The sequence below is a fragment of the Chlorocebus sabaeus genome, chromosome 10 (genome assembly GCF_047675955.1).
Source record: "Chlorocebus sabaeus isolate Y175 chromosome 10, mChlSab1.0.hap1, whole genome shotgun sequence".
Taxonomy (NCBI): Eukaryota; Metazoa; Chordata; class Mammalia; order Primates; family Cercopithecidae; genus Chlorocebus; species Chlorocebus sabaeus.
In genome coordinates, this window is record NC_132913.1 from 56,225,876 (window position 1) to 56,251,897 (window position 26,022).

General features: G+C 39.0%; 1 protein-coding gene across 1 annotated transcript in view; it reads right to left on the reverse strand.

Annotated features, from left to right (window-relative positions):
- Nucleotides 1-6,613: 6,613 nt before the first annotated feature.
- ABCB11 (ATP binding cassette subfamily B member 11) overlaps nucleotides 6,614-26,022 on the reverse strand; it is a 100,126-nt gene continuing 80,717 nt past the window's right edge. Inside the window, exons 21-27 of the mRNA XM_073019793.1 lie at nucleotides 23,958-24,161; nucleotides 21,537-21,778; nucleotides 19,070-19,226; nucleotides 17,356-17,553; nucleotides 13,875-14,081; nucleotides 11,396-11,542; nucleotides 6,614-10,558 (exon numbers count right to left, since the gene is read on the reverse strand). Of these exons, the coding sequence (XP_072875894.1) occupies nucleotides 10,358-10,558; nucleotides 11,396-11,542; nucleotides 13,875-14,081; nucleotides 17,356-17,553; nucleotides 19,070-19,226; nucleotides 21,537-21,778; nucleotides 23,958-24,161 (1,356 nt within the window). The 3' untranslated portion in view covers nucleotides 6,614-10,357. The remainder of the gene's footprint in view (nucleotides 10,559-11,395; nucleotides 11,543-13,874; nucleotides 14,082-17,355; nucleotides 17,554-19,069; nucleotides 19,227-21,536; nucleotides 21,779-23,957; nucleotides 24,162-26,022) is intronic.

Here is a 26,022-nt window from a genome sequence, read left to right on the forward strand (position 1 = left end):
CTCTTGCTATATTTCTAGATGAAAACTGCATTGACTTAACAAAGGAAAAATAATGTTTCTGTCTGAGTTTTGGAGGGGTGTGTGTGTGTGGGTGTGTGTGTATCTTATTCTCTTAGCTTTGGAATGCTGATACCCTGCCCAACCTGGCCAAGCAAGAGGCTGCGCCACAGGTCCACATGTGGATCCCAGAGGAAGTCTGAATGCAGGTAGGCAGGTGCCAGGAAATTCAAAGGCAGATGGATGTACAAAGACCTGCGTGGAGTTTAGCAAGCAGCATCCTGGACTGGAATAATCAGAACTACATTCTAGTCTGGCCCTGCGTCTAACCACTAAAACTTCAGAAGGCCGTTTAGTGTTGGTGGCCTTAGTTTACCAAGTTCTCAACTGAGAAGTTTATTATGGGGTTAAAATGGAAGGTTCATTCAGGGTGTGATATTCTGCAACTCTGAGGTTCTCATTCAGTCCAACATACTGTACTTTGGCTCTCCAACCAGCTCCTCTATTTTGTTTGCTTTTTGTGAAGCACTATTTCTGTGGAAGACTTTCAGATGTATTGTTAATTTTTCTGTGAAGTGGAGCAAGAAGGTGATAAAGAAGACCCTGGCTAATGTGTTTTGATACTGTTTTAATTTTAGTTACATGCAATGAACAAGGCTATAAATTCTACAAGGCACTCCGTTTTTAAATGTGCTACTTTATTAAACAATTTTGGATTGATCAGTCTTTTAAATATATGATTCCAATTATAATCTGAATTTTATAGCAATAAAAAAGTACATGGAGATATAATTTAACTGATGTTATGGGGCAAAATTATTAACATGAGAATAGCCATAGACTTCCTGCTACCCTGTCTTGCAAGAGACATCCCATAATTAAATTCCAACTCCAGTTCTCCTTTCTCAACATCCTAAAGAAGAAATTCTTGCTGGAAGAGGTACTAAGCAGATCACATAATAATGAGCTGAGTGAGAAGGAAGGAAGGAGAGGGAAATTTGGCTTTGTGGGAGGTAAAGTTGGAGAGCTTACATGACTGAGCTGAGTGAGGAAAGTGACTAGGGTTTTGACATAGCATTTTAGTAAGTTTGTTGTGAGTAATTACGGATCTCTCAAAGACATAAAGATAAAATTTACTTTTTAATTTTTTTATGGCTGTTGAAATGTGCTTCCTGAATGAAACGCAACTCTGACACCAAGTTATATGACACCGAGCTTTTTGAGGATGAACAAAATTAGAAATCCAGATCCAAAAAGCTTCTAAAATCTTCTTGGGCTTAACTAGGGCCCTTTCTGTCCATGCTTGTCTTTTAACTCGCCCACCCACCAGACCAGAATGTATTAAATGCCTTCAGCTACTGGAGATGCAAGGGTGAGTTCAATATAGGCTCTTCCCTGGGGGAGGCCTCCATTGATTTTGGGCTCGCTTGCAACAGCTCTGGGTGAACTTGAGAGATACCTCTGGCCTGTGGGCTTGAATAATTGGTTTGTGACTATTTCCAGCTATAAATTAACTGGTAACTTTACTCCCCATTTCTTCTAACCCATCCTTTTCCAAATTCATCCTCCTCTTGAACCACTTTTTTTCCCACCTCTGGCATATCCTGTCAATGGGGTCTAGATTGTTCCCAGTCTAACATCAATTTTATTCCGTGAAAGGATGAGAAAGCATACTCAAAAAACACTAAGTGCCTAAGTGAAAGCTTCCTTCATTTAAAGCAGGGCATGTGCAATGTTCCAGGAAAGAATGAGCTGCCAGGACACCCATCCAGTCATATCATCTTTCCATGGCAGTGATACTAGGTAAAAAAGACTGATTAATTCCTTCTTTCACTGAATATTTTTGGAATATCTCTAGATATAATGATCATATTTGAAGATCATTTAAGCATGTGTTAATACTTCAACACTGCATTATTTTCTTTATACTTACATTTCAGGATTTTTATTAATAAAGATCTAACTATCGACTAAGATTGTATTTTTAATTAACAGCAACGACAACAACAAACACAATTACAAAAAACTACTTCAGTGGCTTAAACATGTGAGAGGTGTCTTTTTCTCCTGTAACAAGATGGATGAAGGCAGGCAACCCAGGCTGGAGTAGCTGCACAAAGGATGTTCAGGAATCAGGCTGAGTATCTTCCTGCTCTGCCATCTGTGGTGTGTGGCTTTTGTTCAAGTGATCACAGCGTGGCTGCTGTGCATTCAGGAAAGAAGAAAGGGGAAAGAGACTCAGGTTTTCTTTTACCCAGGCTTTATTCAGAAAGGGACAGCCTGCATAGGGCCTTGTGCCTATATTTCATTGACAAGACAATGTCACCTGGCCTTCATCTAGCTGCAAGGGAGTCTAGGAAGGTAACTATTTTGCTTTCCAGCCTCTGTAATAGAGGAAAGCAAAAGAAAAGGGTGTCGGATTGGGTGTCAAGAGAGACAACACCTGCCATAGTGACTTATCACATACATAACAATGAATGCAACACACAGCTGCATCTCTCCCTACAGCCTGCCAAATTATTTTGCAGTAACATGCTAAAACCATGAAGGCAAAATGCTTTATGAACATTATCAGGAGATGTATTTCAATGACTAAATTTTCTCCTTCCAAGAAATGTTATTGAAACACTGCTCATTTCTTACTTTGATTCTATACTTGAGATATGAAAAAGAAACCAAATACCACAAAGGTTTTATCTTTTTTGGTAATCTTTTATAATAATCATAGGCACTTGTTCTCTGTCACCCTTAGCAAACATTTCCATTTCTATCTCCAGCTCTTCTGTTCTCACATTTATTTTGTATTTGAGAGCAGGAGCTGTACCTGAATTACAGGAAGGAGGAAATTGCCAATTCACCAGCTGGCTCTGTATTTTTTCTTTTTATATAACACATTTTGTCCTAACTCCGATTTATTGGGTTGAGTAGTTGCATTCGGATAGCTGCATGCCAATCATGTGTATCCTGATTACTCATTATGAGCCTTAGGATACCATACAACTCGCTAATGAGCACATTATAATGCTGGCCAGTGCTAATTAGATGATAATCATGTGCATTGCTTTATTTACAGTCTGCTATTTAAATTAATTGGGTATTTAATTGAACACAGTGTGAGAGAAATTGGAAATGGGTTTAGAGGGTCACTGAAGTTACTTTCACCTGCCGTCTCATATGCAGGTGAGATTATTTACTTAATCTGTAAATTTAGAGCAAATCCAAGTGGACATAGTGCTCATTTTATGATGGTACACATGCATATGTAAATTTCTCTCAAAGTGTGTTTGAAAACAACCAAATTCTTAATTTTGTATATCCTCTAACATCCTTTTGTGCCTTGATTACAGGGAGATTTTGCATGCATAAGAAATATTTAATAAATCAAACCCTTAGTTGGAAATATGAGGTGGGATCCTAAACCAGCATGATGAAAATGTTCTGATATTTTCTTAGGATAGGAAACTTATATTTAATTATTGAATAAATATATGGTAAACTATTCCTAATTATAATCCTATGTATTTTACACTTTCAGGATATAGTATCAAAATATTCCAAGACCTATGTTTTAAAATGAGTGTATAATTGCCAAAAATTATAGGCATGGGGGCAGCACCAAATTCAGAGCATCTTTTCATTGAAATAATTTCCTAAGGGCACATGTAGAGTAGATCTAGAGTAACTACATAAAAAAGAGTTTTTGGACAAAAAAACTAGAGGCCAATTTTTCTACTTTTTTTCTCAAACAGTAGCATTTCTAATATATGGGCATCTCGTTCATGTTATTTTGAAATGGACCAAAATTAACTGAGAGTCTCTTTTCAAAATAAGTTGGAAAAATGTGCTGCTTCAACTTTTCCTAAGAATTGTTCATAGAAAAAAAAAATCATAGATGGTTCTTATAGACCAATTGGAAGAAAACTTGTTTTGGGAAAAGGTCCTCAGGAAGCTTAGCTAATATGACCGTTTTTAATGTCACACTGTATTTTGTTACACTAAATCATCTTAGTTATTTCACTTTTGTCAACTCACACTGGTGAATCAAATAAAATGTATGATGTAAAGAATTTTAACCACTTCTGATACAGGCCAGTGTAGCTCTATGACTTCTGACATCAAAATTACTTGTTTGATTCCCCAAAGGTCTTTCTTTCATCCAAACTGACATCCTGCAAAACTGAAGTTTTGCAAAGTTTCTGAGTACAGTGTAAGGACACATTCCAATGGAGAAGCTGGACTCATGTTTTTATAAGACTAGAATTACAGATACAACTGAGATTCATTCAGACTAGAAAATTCGTGCACCTGATATTCTAATTCTGTGTTGTCCGACATAGTAGCCACTAGTGGCTCTTGAGAACGGAAGTTGATAGAAGGTTGATTTGAGCTAAGATGTGCTGTAAATGTAAATGCACCTCAGATTCTGAATATTTAGTATGATAATGTAAAACTCTCAGGATATTTTTATTGATTACATGTTGTGATAGCAATATTTTGGATATATTGGGTTGAATAAAATATACTATTAGCATAGATTTCACCTTTTTTTTTTTATTTATGTGACTCGAAAATTTTAAATTTCCTATGTGGCTCACATTAGTGGCCCATATTATATTTCTGTTGAAAGGCACTGCTCTGACCCATGGAAAGAATGGGTGTTTCCCACTTTTATTCCTTATGTGGTAGCTGACAAGTTATAAGCTACCTGTGTGACTTCGAGAAGACTATTCAACATGATGTATTGAGGTAGCGTTTTATGCCAAGTACCTAGTAAAGCACTGGGGACATTAAGATGAACTAGGCAGTCTCTGCCCTCAAAGACCATCGATAGACATTTTAGTATATGCAGGGAGCTCTGGTCACACAGAGGACAAATGGCTGGAAATAAAAGTTACCAAAATTTGGAAGAAATTCTTCCAGACATCTTTTTACACATTCAAGTACGTACAAGCACATGCCAAACACACATAACGCATGTGTGTATGTATGAGTGTGTGTGCATAGATGATTAGATAGATAGATAGCATACCATCTTTGATGATCAGAAATGGTTTTTTTTCTGCACAATATATCATGGGCATTGTTCCATAAAAAACAAATGCAAGTCAACATCATTATTTTGGCTTCATGATAAATGTCATTGTATATATGTACCAAAACTTATTTGACCTTTACCCCATTGTCTTATTTATAGATTTGAGATTTTTTTCCAAATGATTGTGAACAATGCAGGAAGAGAAAATTGTGCTCACTTTTTGTGATTAGAAGTTTAAAATAAACTCTGATAAATGGGATCTCTGGTGAATCTATTTCTGGACTCCCTTCTCTTCTGGTGATGTATCTTTCAAATCTATAATAGTTTCAGTATCTATTTTTCTAATTTTTGTGACTGTACTGCATTTCTATCCCCTTTTCATTTTAAACTTTAGTTTTTTCAACGAAAGATACACATGTACATAAATCTTTTAGAAATTTCTTTCAGTATTCCCTTTCATCTTTTACAATAAGATGTTTTTATTGCTATTTGTTTAAATGTTTAACTGTTCAGTTTCCATTATGATACATGAGGACCACAAGGATCCAGTTCTTTTTTTACCCATGTCCTATCCCATCCCCAGCCTACCCCACACATTTTTCTTGTTCCTTTCATAGTCTATCCATAATTCTGGTTTAGATCAGTATTAAGCTTTTACACTGATGTGACTTTGTAAATAACATACTCAGTGTAATAAAATATATTTCCTTTTTGTGTAACTTTTCTTTCCCCCTAGAGCTAATAGCTAAAAATCTCCAATCTCACTCTGTCTTCTATTATGCATTGCTAATTTACCCTCAGACTCTAGCAGGGGGTTCTGTCTTCTCTCAGCGTTCAAACCCATCAGGCAGTCCAGCAGCTCCATGTTTTTCTGGGGGCATTCCTCTCAGAACCCATGTCCCTGCCTCAATCTGGCTCCTTCTTATGGGAAAAGCACACCTGTAATCCTGTGAGGTCCTTCCTAATCCTCCTGGACATTCCCAGCACCTCATTCTTCAGTTAGGTCATCTGTTCTTACATCCCATATCTTCCTATTTCTTAGTCTGTGCCCGTATTTTTAAAAAGAGCCCCCTTTTGTGGCTTCCTGAGAAAAGATGGGGAGTAGAGGTGTTGAGACCTGCATGACTGAGAATATCTTTAGGCCTCTCTCATTCTTGAGAATAGCTTTGCTACATATAGAATGATTTCCCCTTAGAATTTTGAAGGCAAATATTTATGAATTTTAGTTTCATTGTCAAAAGGTCCTATGTCATTAGAGCTCTTTTTTTGTTTGTTTTGTTTTGTTTTTTTGAGACAAGGTCTTGCTCTGTTGCCCAGGCTGGAGGGCAGTGGCGCGATGTTGGGTCACCAAAGCCTCAACCACCTGGACTCAAGCATTGCCCCACCTCAGCTTCCCGAGTGGCTCATGCCACCATGCCTGGCTAATTTTTGCTTTTCCTTTTTTGTTAGAAATGGGGTTTTGCCAGGTTGCCCAGGCTGGTCTTGTACTCCTGGGCTCAAGTAATCCTCTTGCCTCAGCCTCCTAAAGTGCTGGGATTACAGGCATGAGCCACTGTGCCCGGTCACATCATTATAATTCTTTATCGATTATATGTCACACATTCCCCCTTCTCTCCTGGAAAATATTCTCCTTTTCCCTCGTTTTCTAAAATTTCATAATGTGCCCAAATAGGATTTTTATTTAATATATTCAGTGTTAGGTGAACTCTTTCAGCTTGGAAATTCATATTCCTCAATTATAGGAAATGTTCTTAGACTATTTTTAAAAATAATTTCTGCCCCTCAGTTTTCTCTGAACTCTCTGGAACTAGACTACTGACTAATTATTGCACCACCTGAATTGTTACCCTCAATTTTTTCTTTTCTTTTTTTTTCCCTACTTTTCATCTCTATCTTTCTGTTTTACTTTCAGAGAAATTTCCCCAACTTTATCTTCCAATCCTTCTATTTTTTTTTTCCTGTTAACTTTTATTAACTGGGGTTATGAGGAGAGTCTGATCACAACACCAACACATTATGAAAACATTAGGAAATTACAGAAATACTTGCAATAAGTTTAAACAGAGCAAAGTAAGCCAACCCCTTGGTCTTCTGAGAAACAATGAGGTAAAATTGCAGAGACCAAATCTTTGTCAGCGATAGAGGATGCAGGTTAAAAATGTAGACATCATCGCCCCCTGGTATTGTAAAATAACATGAAATGCTATCTATTTATTCATTTTTGAAGCTGTAATCTTCTACCTTGTCACTGAGCCGCGATTATTTCCTCAATTTCAAGCCCTCTTTAGTCAATCTTTTCCCTCTCATCAATAACTTTCAAGTATCTTATTTGAAAATATAATTTGCCGGGTGCGGTGGCTCACACCTGTAATCCCAGCACTTTGGGAGGCCGAGACGGGCGGATCACGAGGTCAGGAGATCGAGACCATCCTGGCTAACACGGTGAAACCCCGTCTCTACTATAAATACAAAAAAATTAGCCGGGTGTGGTGGTGGGCGCCTGTAGTCCCAGCTACTTGGGAGGCTGAGGCAGGAGAATGGCGTAAACCCAGGAGGCAGAGCTTGCAGTGAGCCAAGATCGCACCACTGCACTCCAGCCTGGGGGACAGAGCAAGACTCCGTCTCCAAAAAAAAAAAAAAAAAAAAGAAAAAAGAAAATATAATTTGTATTAATTCCTCTTTCAGACTCCATAAATTCCTTTTCAGGATACTGGCCACCTCCCAGCACAAGAGTCTATGCTCTTGCTCTTTTAAATGCAAGCCAAAACAATAACTTTAGTCTTTTTAAATCAAAATTAGAGGATTAGCATGTATTTATTGCAAACTTTAATTTCCTCTAAAAGGCATCTTTACTCTGCAACTTGTCATTGCCATTTTTCATAATCAGAATGCATTCCTTCACCATCTGCCTCCTGACTTGGCAACCATCAAGAATTCTGGCCTGACTAGTTAACTTGCTAAACCATCTTTGCTGTTAGCTGTTATATACCAGGAAACACTGGAAAAGAGACATAAATAATAAACCTCCATATCCTAATGTCCCAGCTTAATTTATAGGCAGAATTTAATTTGTTGGCTAAGGGAAGAAAAACCATCTATGTAGAGTGAGCTTGGGAGGAAACTGGAGTAGGGAGAAAACATGATGGCAGGATAGGTCTGTGGGAACTGTGGGTGCAGTGCTGCTCTCAAGGTTTTCATTTCTGTGACAAGAGCTCTTTTTCATATGTTCATTTTTATTGATTCCTGTTTTTATTTAAATAGATGGAAATATCTTATCTTGACTCATTGAATACACTTATTACCATGTTTTGAGTGTTTTCCTAATCACTGCATTGGCTTTGTTAGTTCTACTTTCCTTTGTCCAGCTGTCCTATTGTTGCTTTTGCTTTATATGTTAAAATACTTCCTCAGTGTCTGGTGGTCCTTGGAAGTCAATTTCCATGCAAGAGGGAGACATCGAAAAGCCTGGGGAAGCTGATTGAGTGGGTGCTTGCTGACTGACAGGTGGGCTTCATAGGAGGGTAATATGCCTGGAAAATTTTCTTAGGATTCCAAGGATGGGGTCCTTGACTTCTTTTCTTTTTTCTTTTTTTTTTTTTCGCTGTGTCGCCCAGGCTGGAGTGCAGTGGCGTGATCTAGGCTCACTGCAAGCTCTGACTCCTGGGTTCATGCCATTCTCCTGCCTCAGTCTCCCGAGTAGCTGGAACTACAGGCGCCTGCCACTATGCCCGGCTAATTTTTTTATGTTTTTAGTAGAAACAGGGTTTCACCGTATTAGCCAGGATGGTCTCGATCTCCTGACCTTGTGATCTGCCCTCCTCGGCCTCCCAAAGTGTTGGGATTACAGGCGTGAGTCACAGCGCCTGGCCCAACCTCTTTTCTTAGATTGGCCAGTTTCCCCAGAAAATCATTCTTCAATCTCCTGCCAGAGGAGAGGGGCTGGAAGTTCTTTTGTTCATACACAGCTTTACACTCAGTCCCCCTGTCCCCCTTCAACTGCACCTTGTGTCTCTCAGTGCATACCTCCCTGTGAGCCTCCTCAGAGGGGGAGTATTCAGTCTCTCGCTGGAACTGGGGAAAGGCAGCCATCCTGCTGCAGACAGGGCTCTGCAATTCTGTTTCCATACAGGCTTTTGGCCCATTCCTCTGTCTTCAGTCCCTCTGTGCCCTTGCCTCCTCCTTCCAGAAGGACTCAGTGTTTTTACATCTTGAACCTTTCTAAGGGTCTGTGGTACAAAACAGGACGTTTCTAGGCTCTCCGACTAACAGGCTACATTTTTGTTTTCTCTCATCTTGTAACTCTATTATCAGTTGTCCATTTGCTTTGTGGCTCCCAAGATTTTGCAGGTGGCATCACTGTGTTTTCTTCATTCTTCTAGATTCCTGCCTCCTTTAGTTCTATGTCATTATGTGGTGTTTTGAAGAAGCAGGGGCAAACGAGTGCTTTTCTGCCATATTTACTTGCTTTTTTGTATAACACCTTATGAAACTACAGCGAAGTAAAGTGCACTATTTTCATTTCATGAATAGAATTTTGCAGAAACTAAAAACAACCATCAGTATGCAGGGAGGTGCTGAGGAGTACAAGGCCTGGGAGAAAGTCCCCTGCTCCAGTCACACTGGCAGGTTCTCACAGTAATGGTAGCTTCGCCGCCCCTACACCCACTCTGAAGCTGAAGCATAAATCAGTAGCCCTAATTGGAAGGCCCGTGCCAATGCTTTCCCTTTCTGCCCCCTCAGCCTGAGAGCATCCACCCCTTCCCTATCCTCAGCCTTAGAGATAAAGGAAACTGGTTTGACGTAAAAGACAACTTTAGTCAGGAAACACAGTTGGTCTTCAGTCTTTCTGTTCTTTTCAAATTTGACCTTGGTCAAGCTCAAGAAATGTTTGTTGAGTGCCTGTTATAGACCCGCCTCTGTGTGCACTGAGGTTTCAAAAATGCAAGACAGTTCTCTGCCCTTGAGGAGTTCAAAGTCTCACTTACTCCCTGATGTCTCACTAAGTCCCACATATTAATCAGGACTGGCTCTTGCACAGAGAAGCACTGAGTGGTGGCTGAGCCGCCACTTGACATTGGGTTTTCCCTCACATGGACCCTAGTTTCTTTCATTTTCTGTATACACATCTAAAGCAGAATTGTTATGGAAGGTCATTAGAAATTAGGTTGGATTCTGATGTATGACCATGACTGTAAAAGTAAAATATTAACATTCTTCTTTAAAGAAAAAACGATCCCAGCAGTCCCCTCCTGCTGGGATCGTTTTTTCTTTAAAAACAACCCCTGTAACTGGTGCGTCATGTGTGTCTGAGGTTCTTACATTGGGTCAACTGATGGGGGATCCTGTGGTGACTAGTTTGTAGTAGGCTCCTTTTTGGGCCATCAGTTCTTCGTGGGTTCCCTTTTCAATCACCACCCCCTGTGCCATGACAGCAATGATATCCGCGTTCTGGATGGTAGACAAGCGATGGGCAATGACAATGCAGGTCCGACCCTCTCTGGCTTTGTCTAGAGCAACCTGCACCGTCTGCAAAGAGAAGATGGAAAGTTGATGCAAAGATGCATGATTGCTCCCCAGCCCACCATCATGAGAGTTCAGTTAACATGACCTGAATAACAATTCTATACTTGAGGGCAAACCCAAAGGTTTGACATGAGAGAGGATTAAGTAAGTATTCTCTGAACACAATGCATCAGTGATTTCAATGGCAGTGCACAGGCTGAGAAATTTCAGTGGAGCAAGAAGGAAGCAAACTATGAAGTCCCTATGTAATTTTACAATATTTGATGGTCTAGCTTCCTGAAATGAAACCAAGAAAACAATGGAGGGTGGCAGTTAAGTGGCCATTCCTGATACTGCTCTTCATTGAAGACATTTTAGCTCTCTCCAAAATGGAATCCCAATTGTTATGGCATTAATTATAGATTTTAAATTTCATAATTGTGTTCTGCTCAATTGCATGTTCTTTCATGCAAACCATACATCAGATATTACCTCTTTCTTTGTGTTGTATGTGGCCTACCTTCTCTGTCACATACCTTTAGAACTATAAAATATTTATAACAGATAATCTAGATTATTTCACTTTATTCAAGAAAGGTGATCATTTGCCTTTGGAAAAAAATGTCACTTAGCCTAAAGAATCTTAAAAACAATTCTTATTTTAAAGGTAAAATATTTTATTTGAAGCAATCTTATATTAAATCACTTGCTCTAGATAATTGTCTTTTGGTTCCATAAAGTATTGCCAAATTCTACTGTTAATAAATCAGAAAATTGAAAATAATGCCATTTTATAAGGACAAATTTTACAGCCAGAGACTCGTTTGTAATGATATAAGACTTTAGAAAATCAGTACTCACCTTTTCACTTTCTGTATCTAAGGCAGAAGTGGCTTCATCTAGTAGCAAGATTTTAGGATCTCGTACAATGGCCCGAGCAATAGCAATGCGTTGTTTCTCCCCTCGAGAGAGTTGAGACCCCTGGGACCCAACGTTAGTTTCATATTTCTGAAAAAAGTATGGTAAGTTTGAGAAATAGAAATAGTTATTGCTCCTGTGCTGTACAGAACTCATGTCAAGTTCTCCTCTGTAATTTAAATTATTTATTTGTTGAACTAGGGAATAGTGAGTGAATCCTCCTATAGGATGAAAGATGTCAAATCCACTTAGGAATATAAGAAAAACATGGAATTTGTGACCTTTGATGTGGGAAGCAAGGGGACTTTATTCCTCATGTCTGCATTTCTTTTAGGTTTATATTTTCAATCTCCTCCCTGTGTCCAGGTAGGAACCCATATATGAGATCCTCCTTGATTTGAGACTGTCTGATTCTACACTCTTATCTGGAAAAATCCTTCCAAGATGGACTAATCTCAAGAATGGAAATGTCTTTGTGAGATCTTCCGGTCCATATCTGTATTAGGGAGGCGACAACCTGGAACACAGGCCTTGGTTAGAAGCTCCACTCTGCTGCTTACTAGCTTGTGTTCATGAACAAATTATTCACATTGTTTTGAGCTGGCTAGTCATCTGAGGTGCAGTATTAACACTCACTTCACATATTTATTGTGAGTGTTAGATAAAATTAGGAAGAAAAATCACTCATGCCTGGGATGGCTACATAAAAATTAGTTAACATTCACAGAGCGTTTACCATAGAGGTATTGTGCTAACTATTCTAGCTAGGTTATCATTTAATACACACAGAAACCATACCCACCCTATTTTTTTTAGATTACAAAACTTAGGCACAGGGAGGTAAGAAAATGGTGCGAGGACAAGTAACAAGCAGTGAAAGTGAAATCTGAATCCAGGTGAAAGTGGAATCTGTCTCTCCTTTGAGTCCCTTGACTACTGCTCTTCCTGCCTTCCACAACACGAGCTGTTTCCTTCCCCGGCTTCCCTTGCCTCCTGGTGAAAGCTCCATCAAGCCAGGTGAGACCCATGAAAATCTGCTTTGTCCTTGTGGAGACAAAGCGCTCAGAGAAGGGTACCATGGGCAAGTCTGTATGAGGACAATGTAGTAAACCAGCTCCATGCCAGCGCCTCGCCCCAAATAAGTAGGTATTCAATAAGGGTTTGTGGGATAAATGAGTCTCCCAGGAGACACACAAGCTTTGCTTCTGAACTCTGGATTCAGCAAATCATAATTGCCACGTGCTTATAGATTGGGCTAACAGGTAAGAACCAGGCCAAGAGCTTAACACTTAGGAGACTGTGAAAAGAGCAAACAAAAAGCCCTCCACAAACACCACAAAATTTATAAACATAATCACTTATAAAGAAAAACAATTTTCCCAGGGATATTTTTAAAAAGTAAGTAGAGAAGGTAAAAGGTAAAATTTGGCCCTATAATTTGGTTTCCATGTTTTAATTTTTCTTGTGATCAAAACTAAGAGGGACTTTTGGTGGATGGGAAAATGCAGAGACAATATTGTGTGAAATCTGGACTTGGCTCTGGCAAAGTAAGAGACACCAAGGCAGGTGCAACTTACCCACCACACATGGTACACACTGCCAAGTAATGAAATAATGATGATGGCAGTAATACCAGCGGCAGCTTTCTTTATGTGGCTATTAAGTGTGTTTTCTTCATTTTAACGTCATTTTCTTGCATTTGCAGATGGAATAGACAATCTCAGAAAGGATAATTGTCCCAAAGCTGCGAAGCTACTAAGTGGCAAAGCTTGGATGCAAGCCCAGGTCAGCTCCAAATCTCAGGCTTTTCTCCACTATGCTAAACTAAAGCCAGTGTACAAAAAAATTCAACAAAAATAGCATTGGGCAATACAATACTTTCCGAAATTAAAGAGTATGTTGATGAAGGATATTTCTTTTGCTTAAAAAACTAAGACAGTCTGGGGCCACTGTGAGATAAATTGTGTACCCTTTGACCTTCTAGAGCCACAATCATAATACAGATTGAATATTTCTTATCAGAAATGCTTGGGACCAGAAGTGTTTCAGATTTTGGACTTTTTCAGATTTTGGAATATCTGCATATAATGAGATATCTTGGGGATAGGACTCAAGTCTAACCACAAAATTCATGTTTCTTATCTGCTTTATACACATAGCCCAGAAGTAAATTCCTACAATATTTTTAATAATTTTGTGCATGAAACAAAGTTTTGACTGCATTTTGACTGTGGCCCATTATATGAGGTCAAGTATGAAATTTTCCACTTGTGGGATCATGTTGGCACTCAAACAGTTTTGAATTTTGGAAAATTTTGGATTTGGGATTTTCAGATTAGGGATGCTCAACCTGTACACTTTGGTCATTCTACTTCTCCCTATCCTTGTCTCCCACAGGGAATGGCTCTGACTTCATACTCACCTCTGGGAGTGACATGACAAAATCATGCAGCTGAGCCTGTTTTGCAGCTGCTATGACTCTTTCCACGGGAATTTCTTTGGTGTTGTCTCCATACTTGATATTGTCCATTATGCTACAGGCAAACAACACTGGCTCCTGGGAAACAATTCCAATGTTTGAGCGGAGGAACTGGATGTTTACTTTTTTGCTGTCATGCCCATCTATCATCTGCCAATAGAGGAGATGACAAGTCATTAAGTTTTCAGAATTTCAGCAGCGAGGAAAGTTCATATGCTAGCGTTAGGTGTTATGCAGGACATTTGGCTTGCTTAACAGACAGCAATCCCAAGGCTAAAATTACGGAATAAATGATGCTGCCTTTGACCTCTGGATGTAATGTCTATCAGGAGTGGCATCCATGTTAACACTAATCAGACTATAGTCCTATTTATTTCCTGAACTCTGGCTCTACAGGTGAAACAAATGACAAAGACGCTCAGGTATTCAGGTAAGAAACAACTTCCCCTTACTTTGCTGCAGCACACTCTCTACAAATATACAGGGTTGCTCTATTTTGAGACTCATGAGTTACGGAAAGGATTTTTCTCTGGGAAGCTTTTGGGCAATATAAGGGTCAAACCTGTTTTCTTGATTTTACTAACGGCATTCTCTGAATAACTGAGATAATAAAACCAAGTAAAAAAGGAATACATTTATTCACTTAGTCAATCAACAAACATATTTGAATCACCTGCCACAAAGCACCATCCTAAGCAGTCTATGTCTGCTACGTAAAGAAAATATTATCTCTGTTTCCTAGGAACTCACAGTCTAGTTAGGCAGTGAAGTCCAGGGACTTGAATATCTACCACATAAGCTGGTTCACAAAAAAGTCCTAGAATATTAAAGGCACAGTGTGCCTAATGTACTACTGTAAAGTATTTGGCCCTATTATTTCAGAGAAAATGGTGATAAATGGTATGAACAGATTATATTTAAGATAATTTCTAAGTAATGGAAAAAGCAAACACTATTAGAAAAAATATAAAGCATTTCTCAATAACAATTAGCCCTGGCTTATCTTGCTCTACTCATTTTCCATAGCACTGAAGTCTGCAAAACACAATTTAATAATTAAACACTGGGGCTGTTTGCTCATTCTTCTAAATGTGCTACATTGTAAGCTCCTAGAAGACAGATGACATGTTTCATGGTCCTTAGAATCTCCCACAGGGCCTCATGCAGTAACAGGCACATCATAGGCATCCAAATAAATGTTGAAAATATTGAATGCCTGCATTTGGTAGCTTAAGAGCAAAGAGGACTTTGAAAAAAATGTTTAAAAAGTAGTAGGTTTTCTGCTTAAAATGTATGTAGAAAAGTTTTATGATGATATAACAAAATATACTGAGCCTATGAAATGCAAGAAGTCATAATGATTTTCCTTATTGGCCTTGCTTTCTACCTGTCACCAGAACATTCACTGGGCATATTCAGATAAATATACTTAATATACATGTTAATGTTGGAAAAGTAAATATGAGGGATTCAGTTTCCTGTATCTTGCATAGTTCACAATCTATGTTGGCTGGAGGCATGACAGAACTGACATTTTGGAAAATTGCACCCTCTGACTTATTGGAATTATACCTCTGGTTACAATGGGCTTTCTAGGTTCATCAGTTACCAAATACCTTCAAACAAATTAAAATCTTTACACCTCAACTTAATAACAGAAGTGATTATAAACTATAGGAAATCAACACTTAGTCCTTATTTTTATAACTTCCTGGATTCTGCCAATTTCTGTTTGCTTGTTTCCTTGCTTTGCTTTATGCAAGGAAATCTTTAGTTGCCTCTTTCAAGTTTTTCTCAGCTTGTCTTTTCATAATGTTATCTGTCCTCATTACACTAAAGATTATACTATTCAGGGAAGTCAGAAAGGCCACTTTCAAAATATTAGCATTCAACAGTGAATCAAGTATGGAGCAAAATAAAACATTTTCAGACCTATATCTATGAACGATTTCTTAGAAAATTGCTTGTGGATGAGCTCCAACAAAGAGGGGTGAAAACTATGAAAAGGGAATTTATGGGTACTATGAAATAATGGATCTAATCCAAGGAAATATCACAGGGAACTCACAGGACAACAACTGTTCAACAGGCAAAGGTTGCAAGTGACAGAAATGAGAGAATAGATGGCCGGAGAGGGACATTGGAAGAACACAAAGGTTTTCATAAAGACAAAGAATACAAGAAAAAAAGAAACCTTTCAGAAAAACAATCAAGAAAAAATATAATACAAATGTAACTCACTATTTGACTAAGGGATGAACAATATTTACATAATCATTTAAAAAGCTGTCAATTGGTTTTCAACTTTTAGAATCAACTTAGAGTGAAAGCAGGAAAGATAATGTTATAAACAGAATGTGTTCTGAATTCTTGATAATAGTGCAGTTAGAACTTAAGAGGTAAAAGAAGGGAGTAAGAGGTGAAAATAAAGGTAGGATTGCTAACATTTTTATTTTAGAAAGCGAGAATTCAAGAGGAACTATCTACAGGTGGTGGAAGAGCAACGGAAGCAGATCAGAAGTTTACAAATTTATAAATAGAAGGTCTAAAAAATGATATAACTATATTGGGAGGAGGTAGGAAAAAGGAGGAGGTGGTGAGGGTAAGTAGATTTTTATCTCTTGAGAATAAATCACAGAGAGTCTAAATTTGTTAAATCATGAAACAGCAGGAGCACATTATTTAAAGACATAAAAGTAATCATCGGCAGATCAAAAAACATCAAGTGGTCAAAGATAGTTGACTTTGGGCAGAGAAATGTGGAGTGGGAGTGTAAGCATAAAGCAAGGGAGCAACTTTTCATTATAAATGTTTATTATTTGATTTTGTGACCTTCTGTATATATTACTTTTAAAGAAAGAAAAAAAGGACAGAAAAGAGAAATAAATGTTATGAAAAATAAATAACAAAGCTATTCACCAAAATTTCAAATATCCTTGCCAAAGATTTACGGTACATGGCTCTCAATCTGAGTTCCTTGCCTTATTTAGATTTCACCTTCTTGAACACGGATTGTCTTAGATCTTTTCATGCTAAATCTCCTTTCTTGCTCATTTATCATTATTTCCCTTATCACTCTACTTTTTTCATTCCTGGTCATTAGTTTCCTGATTAGTCTGCACTTTCTGCTCCATTTACGGGTAAATGAATGCTTCTATTAAATACACTCATCTCCAGCTTTGCAGTGTGCCCAGTTTTCTTTGCCTAACTGGTCAGCAGGCCATCTGGAACTGGGGAAAATCTGACATTAGAAATTGTGAGGGAGAATAAGGTGAAGCAGCAAATGACTGGGACTGGAAAATATGCATGGGGTAATGCCTAAGGCAAGCATTTTAAAGTGAGTCTGGCAAAGCAAAAACTTGAAGCCAAAAACTTGGAAATAGTCTGCAGAAGGCAAAATTCTCAAAAAGGTTGCGTGGCTTACCACTTTTCCTTGATCAGGATCATAGAAACGTTCCAACAGCTGAATGCTGGTGCTTTTGCCACATCCACTGCTCCCAACAAATGCCAGTGTCTGCCCTGGACTAATCGACACTGAGAGACCATTCAGAACTTGCGTGTCAGGTCGAGAAGGATATGTAAATTTACAATCAACAAAATCAATCTTCCCCTGGAAGTTGTTCTGTGGATGGGAGGATCAAAATTAGAGATGCTCTTACTGGAGCCTAGAATATTGAAAACACACCTAAATCTTGAGTTTAAAATCCTTACTTGAGATACCTTCAAACCATGCTGCCAAAATGCAAAGTATAGAGACAGTAACTTAATAAAAGGACATTCCATTTTCTATTCTGAAAGATGTAGTATAAAGAAAGGCTTGGGCAACAAAATTAAAGACATTTGACTCCCCCATTCCCAGTCTAACCTAAGGGAATTTTCTTGCCATCCATTCCTGACATTCTGAATAGAAGAGAACAGCTAGAAGATATTACATCACAGAAGCCAGTAACTGCCCAAACCCTATAGCTTTGTTCCCCCAAAGACTAAAAATAATGTTACACTTAAAACGACCTAGAAAGAAAGTTACCTGAGGTCTGTACTGCAAAGGTGAATATTTTCTATTGTACTTTGGTGTGCTTAAAACTCTCTAACCTATAAACTCTAGAAATGGATAGACATTTAACAGACCACACAGAAACTTTACATTTACTGAACTGAAGGAGAAATTTTACAAATTTAGAAAGATAACGAATTTAGCTTAGCTTTACTAGTGTTTAGGTTTGCTTTGCTTTCTGGAACATACTAAAATTTTCAAAAATACGTAGAGAAGATTTAAAAATACATATCTATCAAGTAGAAGAAGATATTTTGTCGAGATTGAATTAATTTTCTGGACATCCACATAAGCTAAAACTTGAATCAAGATGAACATGAATTAAATCAATGTTATTGGATAGGAAGAATTGATTTTTCTACATTCCGTATCAGAACATCAATAGAAAACACAGTGGTTAGGTAGATCTCAGAGGACAACTGGCTTCATTCATTCAAGAACTAAGCGTATTTTATATTACACAGAATTTAGCATTCATTGAAAGTCATCGCCTTGTTCAAATGCCAGCTTTAGGAATAATTGTTGATGCTAATTTACTTTATTCCTTTGTAGTTATAGATCTACTTTGTGTCCACTCCGAGTACGTATGAATGAACCCATACACAGCAGGAATTTAGAAGCCAAGTGGTATTGTATGGCCATCCCTAATGGCTGTCCTGCACACACACACACACACACACACACGCACAACCTTACCCCTCATCAATACTTACACATTTTATTTATGTATTTTATTAGACTTTAACTTCTGGGGTAGATGTGCAGAATGTGCAGGTTTGTTACATAGGTATACATGTGCCATGGTGGTTTGCTGCACCCATCAACCTGTCATGTACATTAGGTATTTCTCCTAATGCTATCCCTCCCCTACCCCCAGCCATCCCCTGACAGGCCCCAGTGTGTGATGTTCCCTGCTCTGTGTCCATGTGTTCTCATTGTTCAACTCCCACTTATGAGTGAGAACATGCGGTGTTTGGTTTTCTGTTCTTGTGTTAGTTTGCTGAGAATTATGGTTTCCAGCTTCATCCCTATCCCTGCAAAGGACAAATCCCTTTTTATGGCTGCATAGTATTCCAACACTTACCCATTTTTCTCCTGCACTACTGTATACACTGATTGGGGGTTGTCGGTCCAGCAGTTCAAAAAAGCGTGCAGCTGATATTTTAGCTTTTGCATAACTTGGGGTGTAAGAGAAAGTTCTTCCAAGAGCTGTCGCACTCAGTACAACTGCAGAGATCACCCTGTAACCAGACAGACAAAGAGCAGGGAGGAATAGTTGGTGTGATGACCTGAGGGCAGAAGTTTGGGGATCTAGCCCTGGTTCTGCTAGGAAAGGACCAAATATCCTTAAGCAAGTCACTTTAGATTTGTCTGGGAATGAAGAGGGTGGTGTTTAAGAGATTAGCAGTTTTCAAACTGTGTTCTATGAAAAAGGGGTAAGAAGAGGACTGAACAAGCATGAAGGGGAGAGCTCAGACCTCCAAACCTTTATTTGACCACACTAGCTTCTTTTAAGAAAATTGTTGGAGGGGGAAAAAGACTTCTGAAGGTTTTTTTTTTTTTTTTTAAAGAAAAAGCAGGCTTGAAAGATCACCAGATTGAGTTGATTTTTCTAGAATTGTAACAGTTTTTTGAACCTATAATAGATATATAAAAGATAATGATTGATGATGTAAGCTTCAATTCTGTACCAGGTATGTATATAATTTATGCTTCAGAGAGCAAGACAGATGAAATTGCCTGTCTCCTTCTTCTTGTGTTAGCCTCTAACTCTGTTCAACATGTACTTAATTAATGAGAGTGAGTGAATGAATGAACGAATGATAAATATAATGAGAGATAACTTTGTTGCTGTACAGACTGTGATGTGAGTAGTAGCCCCCAAAGCTGTTCACCTGCACTGTCATGCACAGAGGGTCTGCCTGGGATGGGGATAGGGATAAGGGATGTGTCTTTGTGTGTCACACTGCTCAGTTCATAAGCAGGAATTGTTTTAGGCCAGAATTGCAAATCCAAACATCTCCAGGAGCCCAATTTAAAGCCTAAGGGAATGAAAAGCACTTGAAATGAAATGGAAAATGGTGGAAGATGACCTTCCGATTTTTAAAGTGAAGCCTGAAACTCAGAGTTTTCCGTAGTCCCAGAATTTTTTTTTTTTTTTTTTTTTTTGAGATGGAGTCTCACCCTGTCACCCTGGCTGGAGTGCAGTGGCATGATCTCAGCTCACTGCAGCCTCCGCCTCCTGGGTTCAAGCGATTCTCCTGCCTCAGCCTCCCGAGTAGCTGGGATTACAGGTACACACCACGACACCCGGCTATTTTTTTGTATTTTTTGTAGAGACGGGATTTCGCCATGTTGGCCAGGCAAGTCTCAAACTCCTGACCTCAAGTGATCCACCCACCTTGGCCTCCCAAAGTGCTGAGATTACAGGCGTGAGCCACCGCGCCCACCCTGTAGCCCCAGATTTTTACATGTTGGCAAAAAATTATCCTAAAACCTTAATATAAACTAAATAAAAATAAGCCAATGGTTTGCGTTTTTTTCTAATTTAGATTAGTAGCTTTAAATATCAAAGATTTAGAAAAGAGAAATTTTCCTGGCTGGGTGGGTGTAGTGGAGTGGGAGAGAAGTGCTAAAAGAGATACTAGGTGAGAAGGCGGGACTCATGGCTAGAGAAGGAAACCCAAGAACAGATTCCTATAGGACCACTTTTCCTAATGCCCTCCAAACTTTTCTCAGACCATCTCCACCCTTACACCCGGCCCTCTCCCCGACCCATATACATGTGTACCTCATTGTCCAGTACGCTGGCTCCCTTAGGCTTTCACCTCTGGAAATGTGAGAAATTGGACTCAAAGCTAATCTTATTAGAAAAGCAGGCTTTGGCTATACGAATGGAACATCATTTACCTGTATGGCCTATGCTGTCTCTGCCTAGGAGCAGTCAGCTGGGAACATGCCCTCTTTGCAAGAGAGGAGTTCAAATAAAACAGTTCTTTATGAACCATCTTAGCCAAGGCCTCTAGATTTTCTCAGTATTAACATCTGTGGCAGATTGTTTATAAACAATGATCATATTAATTCACACTATCATGCATCCCTTTGCAACACGACTTTTTTACTCCTCTCATCAAAAAGTGGATTCTATTTTTTTCTATTCCTTAAACCTGGGCTTGATGGTATGGCTTTCTTTGGCCAAACAGAAAATTAGAAAGTCTCTTTGCATGGAGAGACTTGAAAAGTACTTGCACAGTGGGGCTTGCCCTCTTTTGTGGCACTTGGAACTCTGAGGCCATAATATGAAGAAAAGAAGCTCATCTGCTTGACAGGCCATGTGGAGACAGAAGAATACACAGAAGCCTGACTGAATCAGCCCAGGTCAGAAGAACCACCCTGACGACCCACAGAATCTTGAAAAATAATTAATCCCACCTATTGTAAGACCCCAAGCTTGGGACTGTTTGTTAAGCAGCAAAAAAGCTAACTGACAGAACCAGGCTATTCCTTCCTTGTGTGTTGATCTTTTCTCACCTTGGCTGGATATTCCTCACCTGAACACGTAGCTGAAATGGAGCCCCTCATTAGGGATTAAGTAACCTCCATATCTGTAGGAAGCAGAATTCGCAACAAACAGGATGCACTGGGAAAAGGCAAAGCAGAATCCATAAACGTTGGCTTTCTGAATGGCTGTCTTGAGGGGCTTCTCTAGCTCAGTCTCAAGTGTTTCAATGAACCGCCTCTCCTTTCCAATTCCAGCCACAGTGCGGATGTTACTGAGGGCTTCATTTGTAATCTGAAGATCGAGAAAGAGTCTTAGGAATACAAGGGCGGAAATAACTCCTTTCATGACATTTCAATGGCTGCGTGGATTAGATGGTGCAAATGGCAGAATGTGGTACAAATCAGAGAATGCATCATCTGGGAATACAAAGAAGTGGCTGGAGATCAACCCAACTGGACCACGAGACAATTTTTCAGTTAAATTCAAGTTTCCCTTAATTCTAACATGGCATGGCTTTGTTGCCTCCACTTGTGGTGGAAGAGAGAGGGAAAAATAAAGGTACACAGTTATCCTTGAAAGCTTTTTAGCTTCTTCGTTAATTCATTTGAAATGTATAAAATGGTATCTTTAAACATCTTCTGAGACAAAAGATTAATAATATACATTTAAAATATTAGATTATATTTTCATAAAAAATCAATCTGGCCAAATATTATATAACTTAAATTAGTTTTAGCAGTAAACAAAATTAATTAAATTTATTTGCAAATAATGTTTTAGGAAAAATGAGTATTTATACCTCTAGTGGTAAAACAATACTTTTTTTTCCATAGCATTAAAAAATGTTTAAGTTGTATATATTTAGGGGGTATGAGTGCAGATTTCTTGCAGGCATATATTGTATAGTGGTGATATCTGGGGTTTTAGTGTACCCATCACCTGAATAATTAATTTCATATACAATAGGTCATTTTTCAACCCTCACTCCCTCCCGCCCTCCCTCCTTTTGTGGTCTTTAATGTCCACATTAAAGATGTAGACATCTTCCACATCTTTATGTCCATCCATACCCACTAACATAACTTGAAATGAGTAGGAAATGTATCTTTTAGTCTATACTATGAATTTGTATTTGTTTTAACCCACACTCGAGGGCAAGTAATCAGTTTCTGAATTAGGGTCTTACCCTAAAAAGGCAAAAAGGTAGGCCCCTTTGTTCCATTAACATATGAAGTCCTTTTGGCTTCTGCCTACTTGAGCAGAGTTCGCGTTCCCTTTTTTAAAACAGACAGAACCTAAGTTATTGTGAATTTGTTAAAAGAGTGTGTATATGTATGTGTGATTTCTTTCTTTTTTCTTTTCTTCCTTCTTCACTCCCTTCCTTCCTTCCTTCTTTCCTTTCCTTTGCTCTTTTTTCTTTCTTTTCATTTCTTTTCTTTTTCTGGTTCTTTCATTCTTTTGTTCTTTCCCTTCCTCCCTTCCTTCCTTTCTTTTTTTTTTTTTTTTTTTTGATGGAGTTTTGTTCTTGTCACCTAGGCTGGAGTACAGTGGTATGATCTTGGCTCACTGCAGCCTCCGTCTCCTGGGTTCAAGTGATTCTCCTGCCTCAGCCTCCCGAGTAGCTGGGATTACAGGCACCTGCCACTATGCCCAGATAATTTTTGTCTTTTTAGTAGAGATGGGGTTTCACCATGTGGGCCAGACTGGTCTTGAACACCTGACCTCAGGTGATCTGCCTACCTCGGCCTCCCAAAGTGTTGTAATTACAGGCGTGAGCCACTGGCCTCCCAAAGTGTTGGGATTACAGGCGTAAGCCGCTGGTCTCCCAAAGTGTTGGGATTATAGGCATGAGCCACCGCCCCCGGCCTGTGTGATTTCTTATACTTGAGAAGTGTTTATGCCACCATCCCTCATTTACCCCAAGGACAAGATATTAATTAGAACACACTTTAAAATGTGTAGCTAAAACCTAAGTGTATCCAAAACCTAAACTGCAGCTCATAATTCTAGTTGGGAAAGACACTTGCCCCAAGCCTGGGGGACACTACAGTGTGAAGAGAAAAGGCGTGTGCCATTAAAACCATCATAGCTCCTCTGTGTATGGAAAGCATGGCTCAGGGAAACCATTAGATTGCAAAAGCCTCACAGCCAGAAAACTGAACTATCTACCCCTGCAAGTGAGAGTATACCAAATTGGAATGTGGAACGAATCACTATGCGAGAGGAAATTGAACAGCCAATCCTCTGTTCACCCCACTATTTCTCCACGCCGGCTCAAACTCAGAGCCTTGGAGCCTTATTGCCTCAGTCTTTGGGCCAAATATGCATGGAAAGGGTGGTGGAAGGTTCTTAAGTGTGCCTGTCTGTGGGCTGACAGCTTCCTTAAGTCTCTTCCTACTATTTGTTTTTAACAATTTGTCTGATAGCCACTCAGCCATGAGGAATGGGAAAATTAGATGTGCAAGATTACCTGTCCCACCATCTCCAGGGCCCGCTTATCTCGAGAGGCAAATCCTGTCAACATCCTGGTCTGTGTGGCTCCTGATAAAGCCAAGAAGGGGAAGAAGCACAAGATGACCAGGCTCAGCTTCCAGCTAAAGTAGAAGGCAATGATCATGGCCACAGTGACGTTAGTGAAGGAATTGACCATCATCCCGATCTGAGAGCCGGCAGCCTGCAAACCAAAAAGCAATCAACCCATCTCAGACACACAGTCTCTTTTACCAACTACCATTATACAAAAAGGTCCGATCCTTTATAAAATTGCTATAAAATATACATAACAATATATATCATTTTAATCATTCTTAAGTGTACAATTCAGTGGCATTTCACAATGTTGTGTAACCATCACACATCTATACCTAAAGCTTTAAAAATCATGCCCAACAAAACTCTGTATCCATTAAACAATAACCTCCCTTTCTTCTCTCTCCCTCAAGCTCTTGGTGACTTCTATTCTAACTCTCTGTCTGTACAAATTTGCCTACCCTAGGTACTTCTAGAAGTAGAATTATACAATAGTTTTCCTTCTGTGTCTGGCTTATTTTGCTAAGCATAATGTTTTCAAGCTTCAGCCATGTTGTAGCAGGTATAAAAATTTCATTCCTTTTTATTTTTATTTTTTGTTTATTTTATTTATTTTGGGACAAGGTCTCTGTCACCTAGGCTGGAGGACAGCGTCATATTATGGCTCACTGTAGCCTTGACTTCCTGGGCTCAAGCAGCCCTCCTGTCCCAGCATCCTAAGGAGCTGGGACCACAGATGCATGCCACTACACCTGCTAATTTTTTAATCTTAGTAGAGATGAGGCCTCACTATGTTGCCCAGGCTGGTCTTAAACTCCTAAGCTCAAGTGATCCTCCCACCTTCGCCTCCCATAGTGCTGGGATTGCAGGCATGAGCCACCACACCTAGCTTCATTCCCTTTTAAAACTGAATATTCCATTGTATGCATATATCACATTTTGTTTATCCATTCATCCATTGATGGACACTGGGGTTATTTCCAACTTTTGGCTATTGTGAATAATGCTGCTATGAACATTGGTGTATAAGCACCTTTCAAGTCCCTGCTTTCAATTCTTTTGGATATAGACCTAGGAGTGGAATTGCTGGGTCATATGGTAGTCCTCTGTTCAAAAAAGTTTATTTCTTTTAAATGATTAAGTTCTTTTAAATGATGAGCTCCCATAAGGTATCTGAAGGCTGAATTAATTAAAAGGTTCTTTATTAATAGCTTATCCAAAGTTCAATACTGACTAATCTCATTTTATGAGTGTCAGTGCAAGAGCAGTGTGTCTGAGATTAATGCAGCCCTAAACACAGGCTACACATGTGTCAGGTACTGATGCATTTGGCTTGTTTGACGATATCCAGTCATTGGGCTTGAGGTAATATTACTTATTCAATGAAGATTAATGCTTGCTCTATAATTATGTTTTTGAAGTTGATACAAGACTGTTGCAAGATACCACTTTGATTCTCATTGAACTTAGCCTGCTCATTGGTACAAAGTTACATGCTGCTGTAATACACAGCTATGTAGTCAATGCAGATGGACAAAATGGATTCAGTCCCAATGTAGATGGATAATGGACCACTGTGGTAATTATATCTTACTAATCAGAGTATCCAGTGGTTCCAAATCTTCGTTTCAGTTGCAGCTAGGCAGGTATGACCAAAGCGTGGTACACTCTGCAGAAAATACTAGGGTGAGGACAATTACATCACTTCTTTTTAAAATTGTAGAAACACGTTATTATTTAAGACAAAAAAATGTCAAACAACCAAAGGTAAGGTTTTAGTCACCATTAGATGCTAAGGCAGTGTTATTCAGGAATAATTTGCATCTTTATATTGAATTGAAGACACAAATGGAATATAAAATTGTGTCCCAAAGCATTCTCATGTATTAGTGCTAACTTCCTTGGAGGCAAACAGGCTAAATCAAGAATTTCTCATTTGTACACCTATGTTCATAGCAGCACTATTCACAATAGCCGAACAACCTGAATGTCCACTGACAGATGAA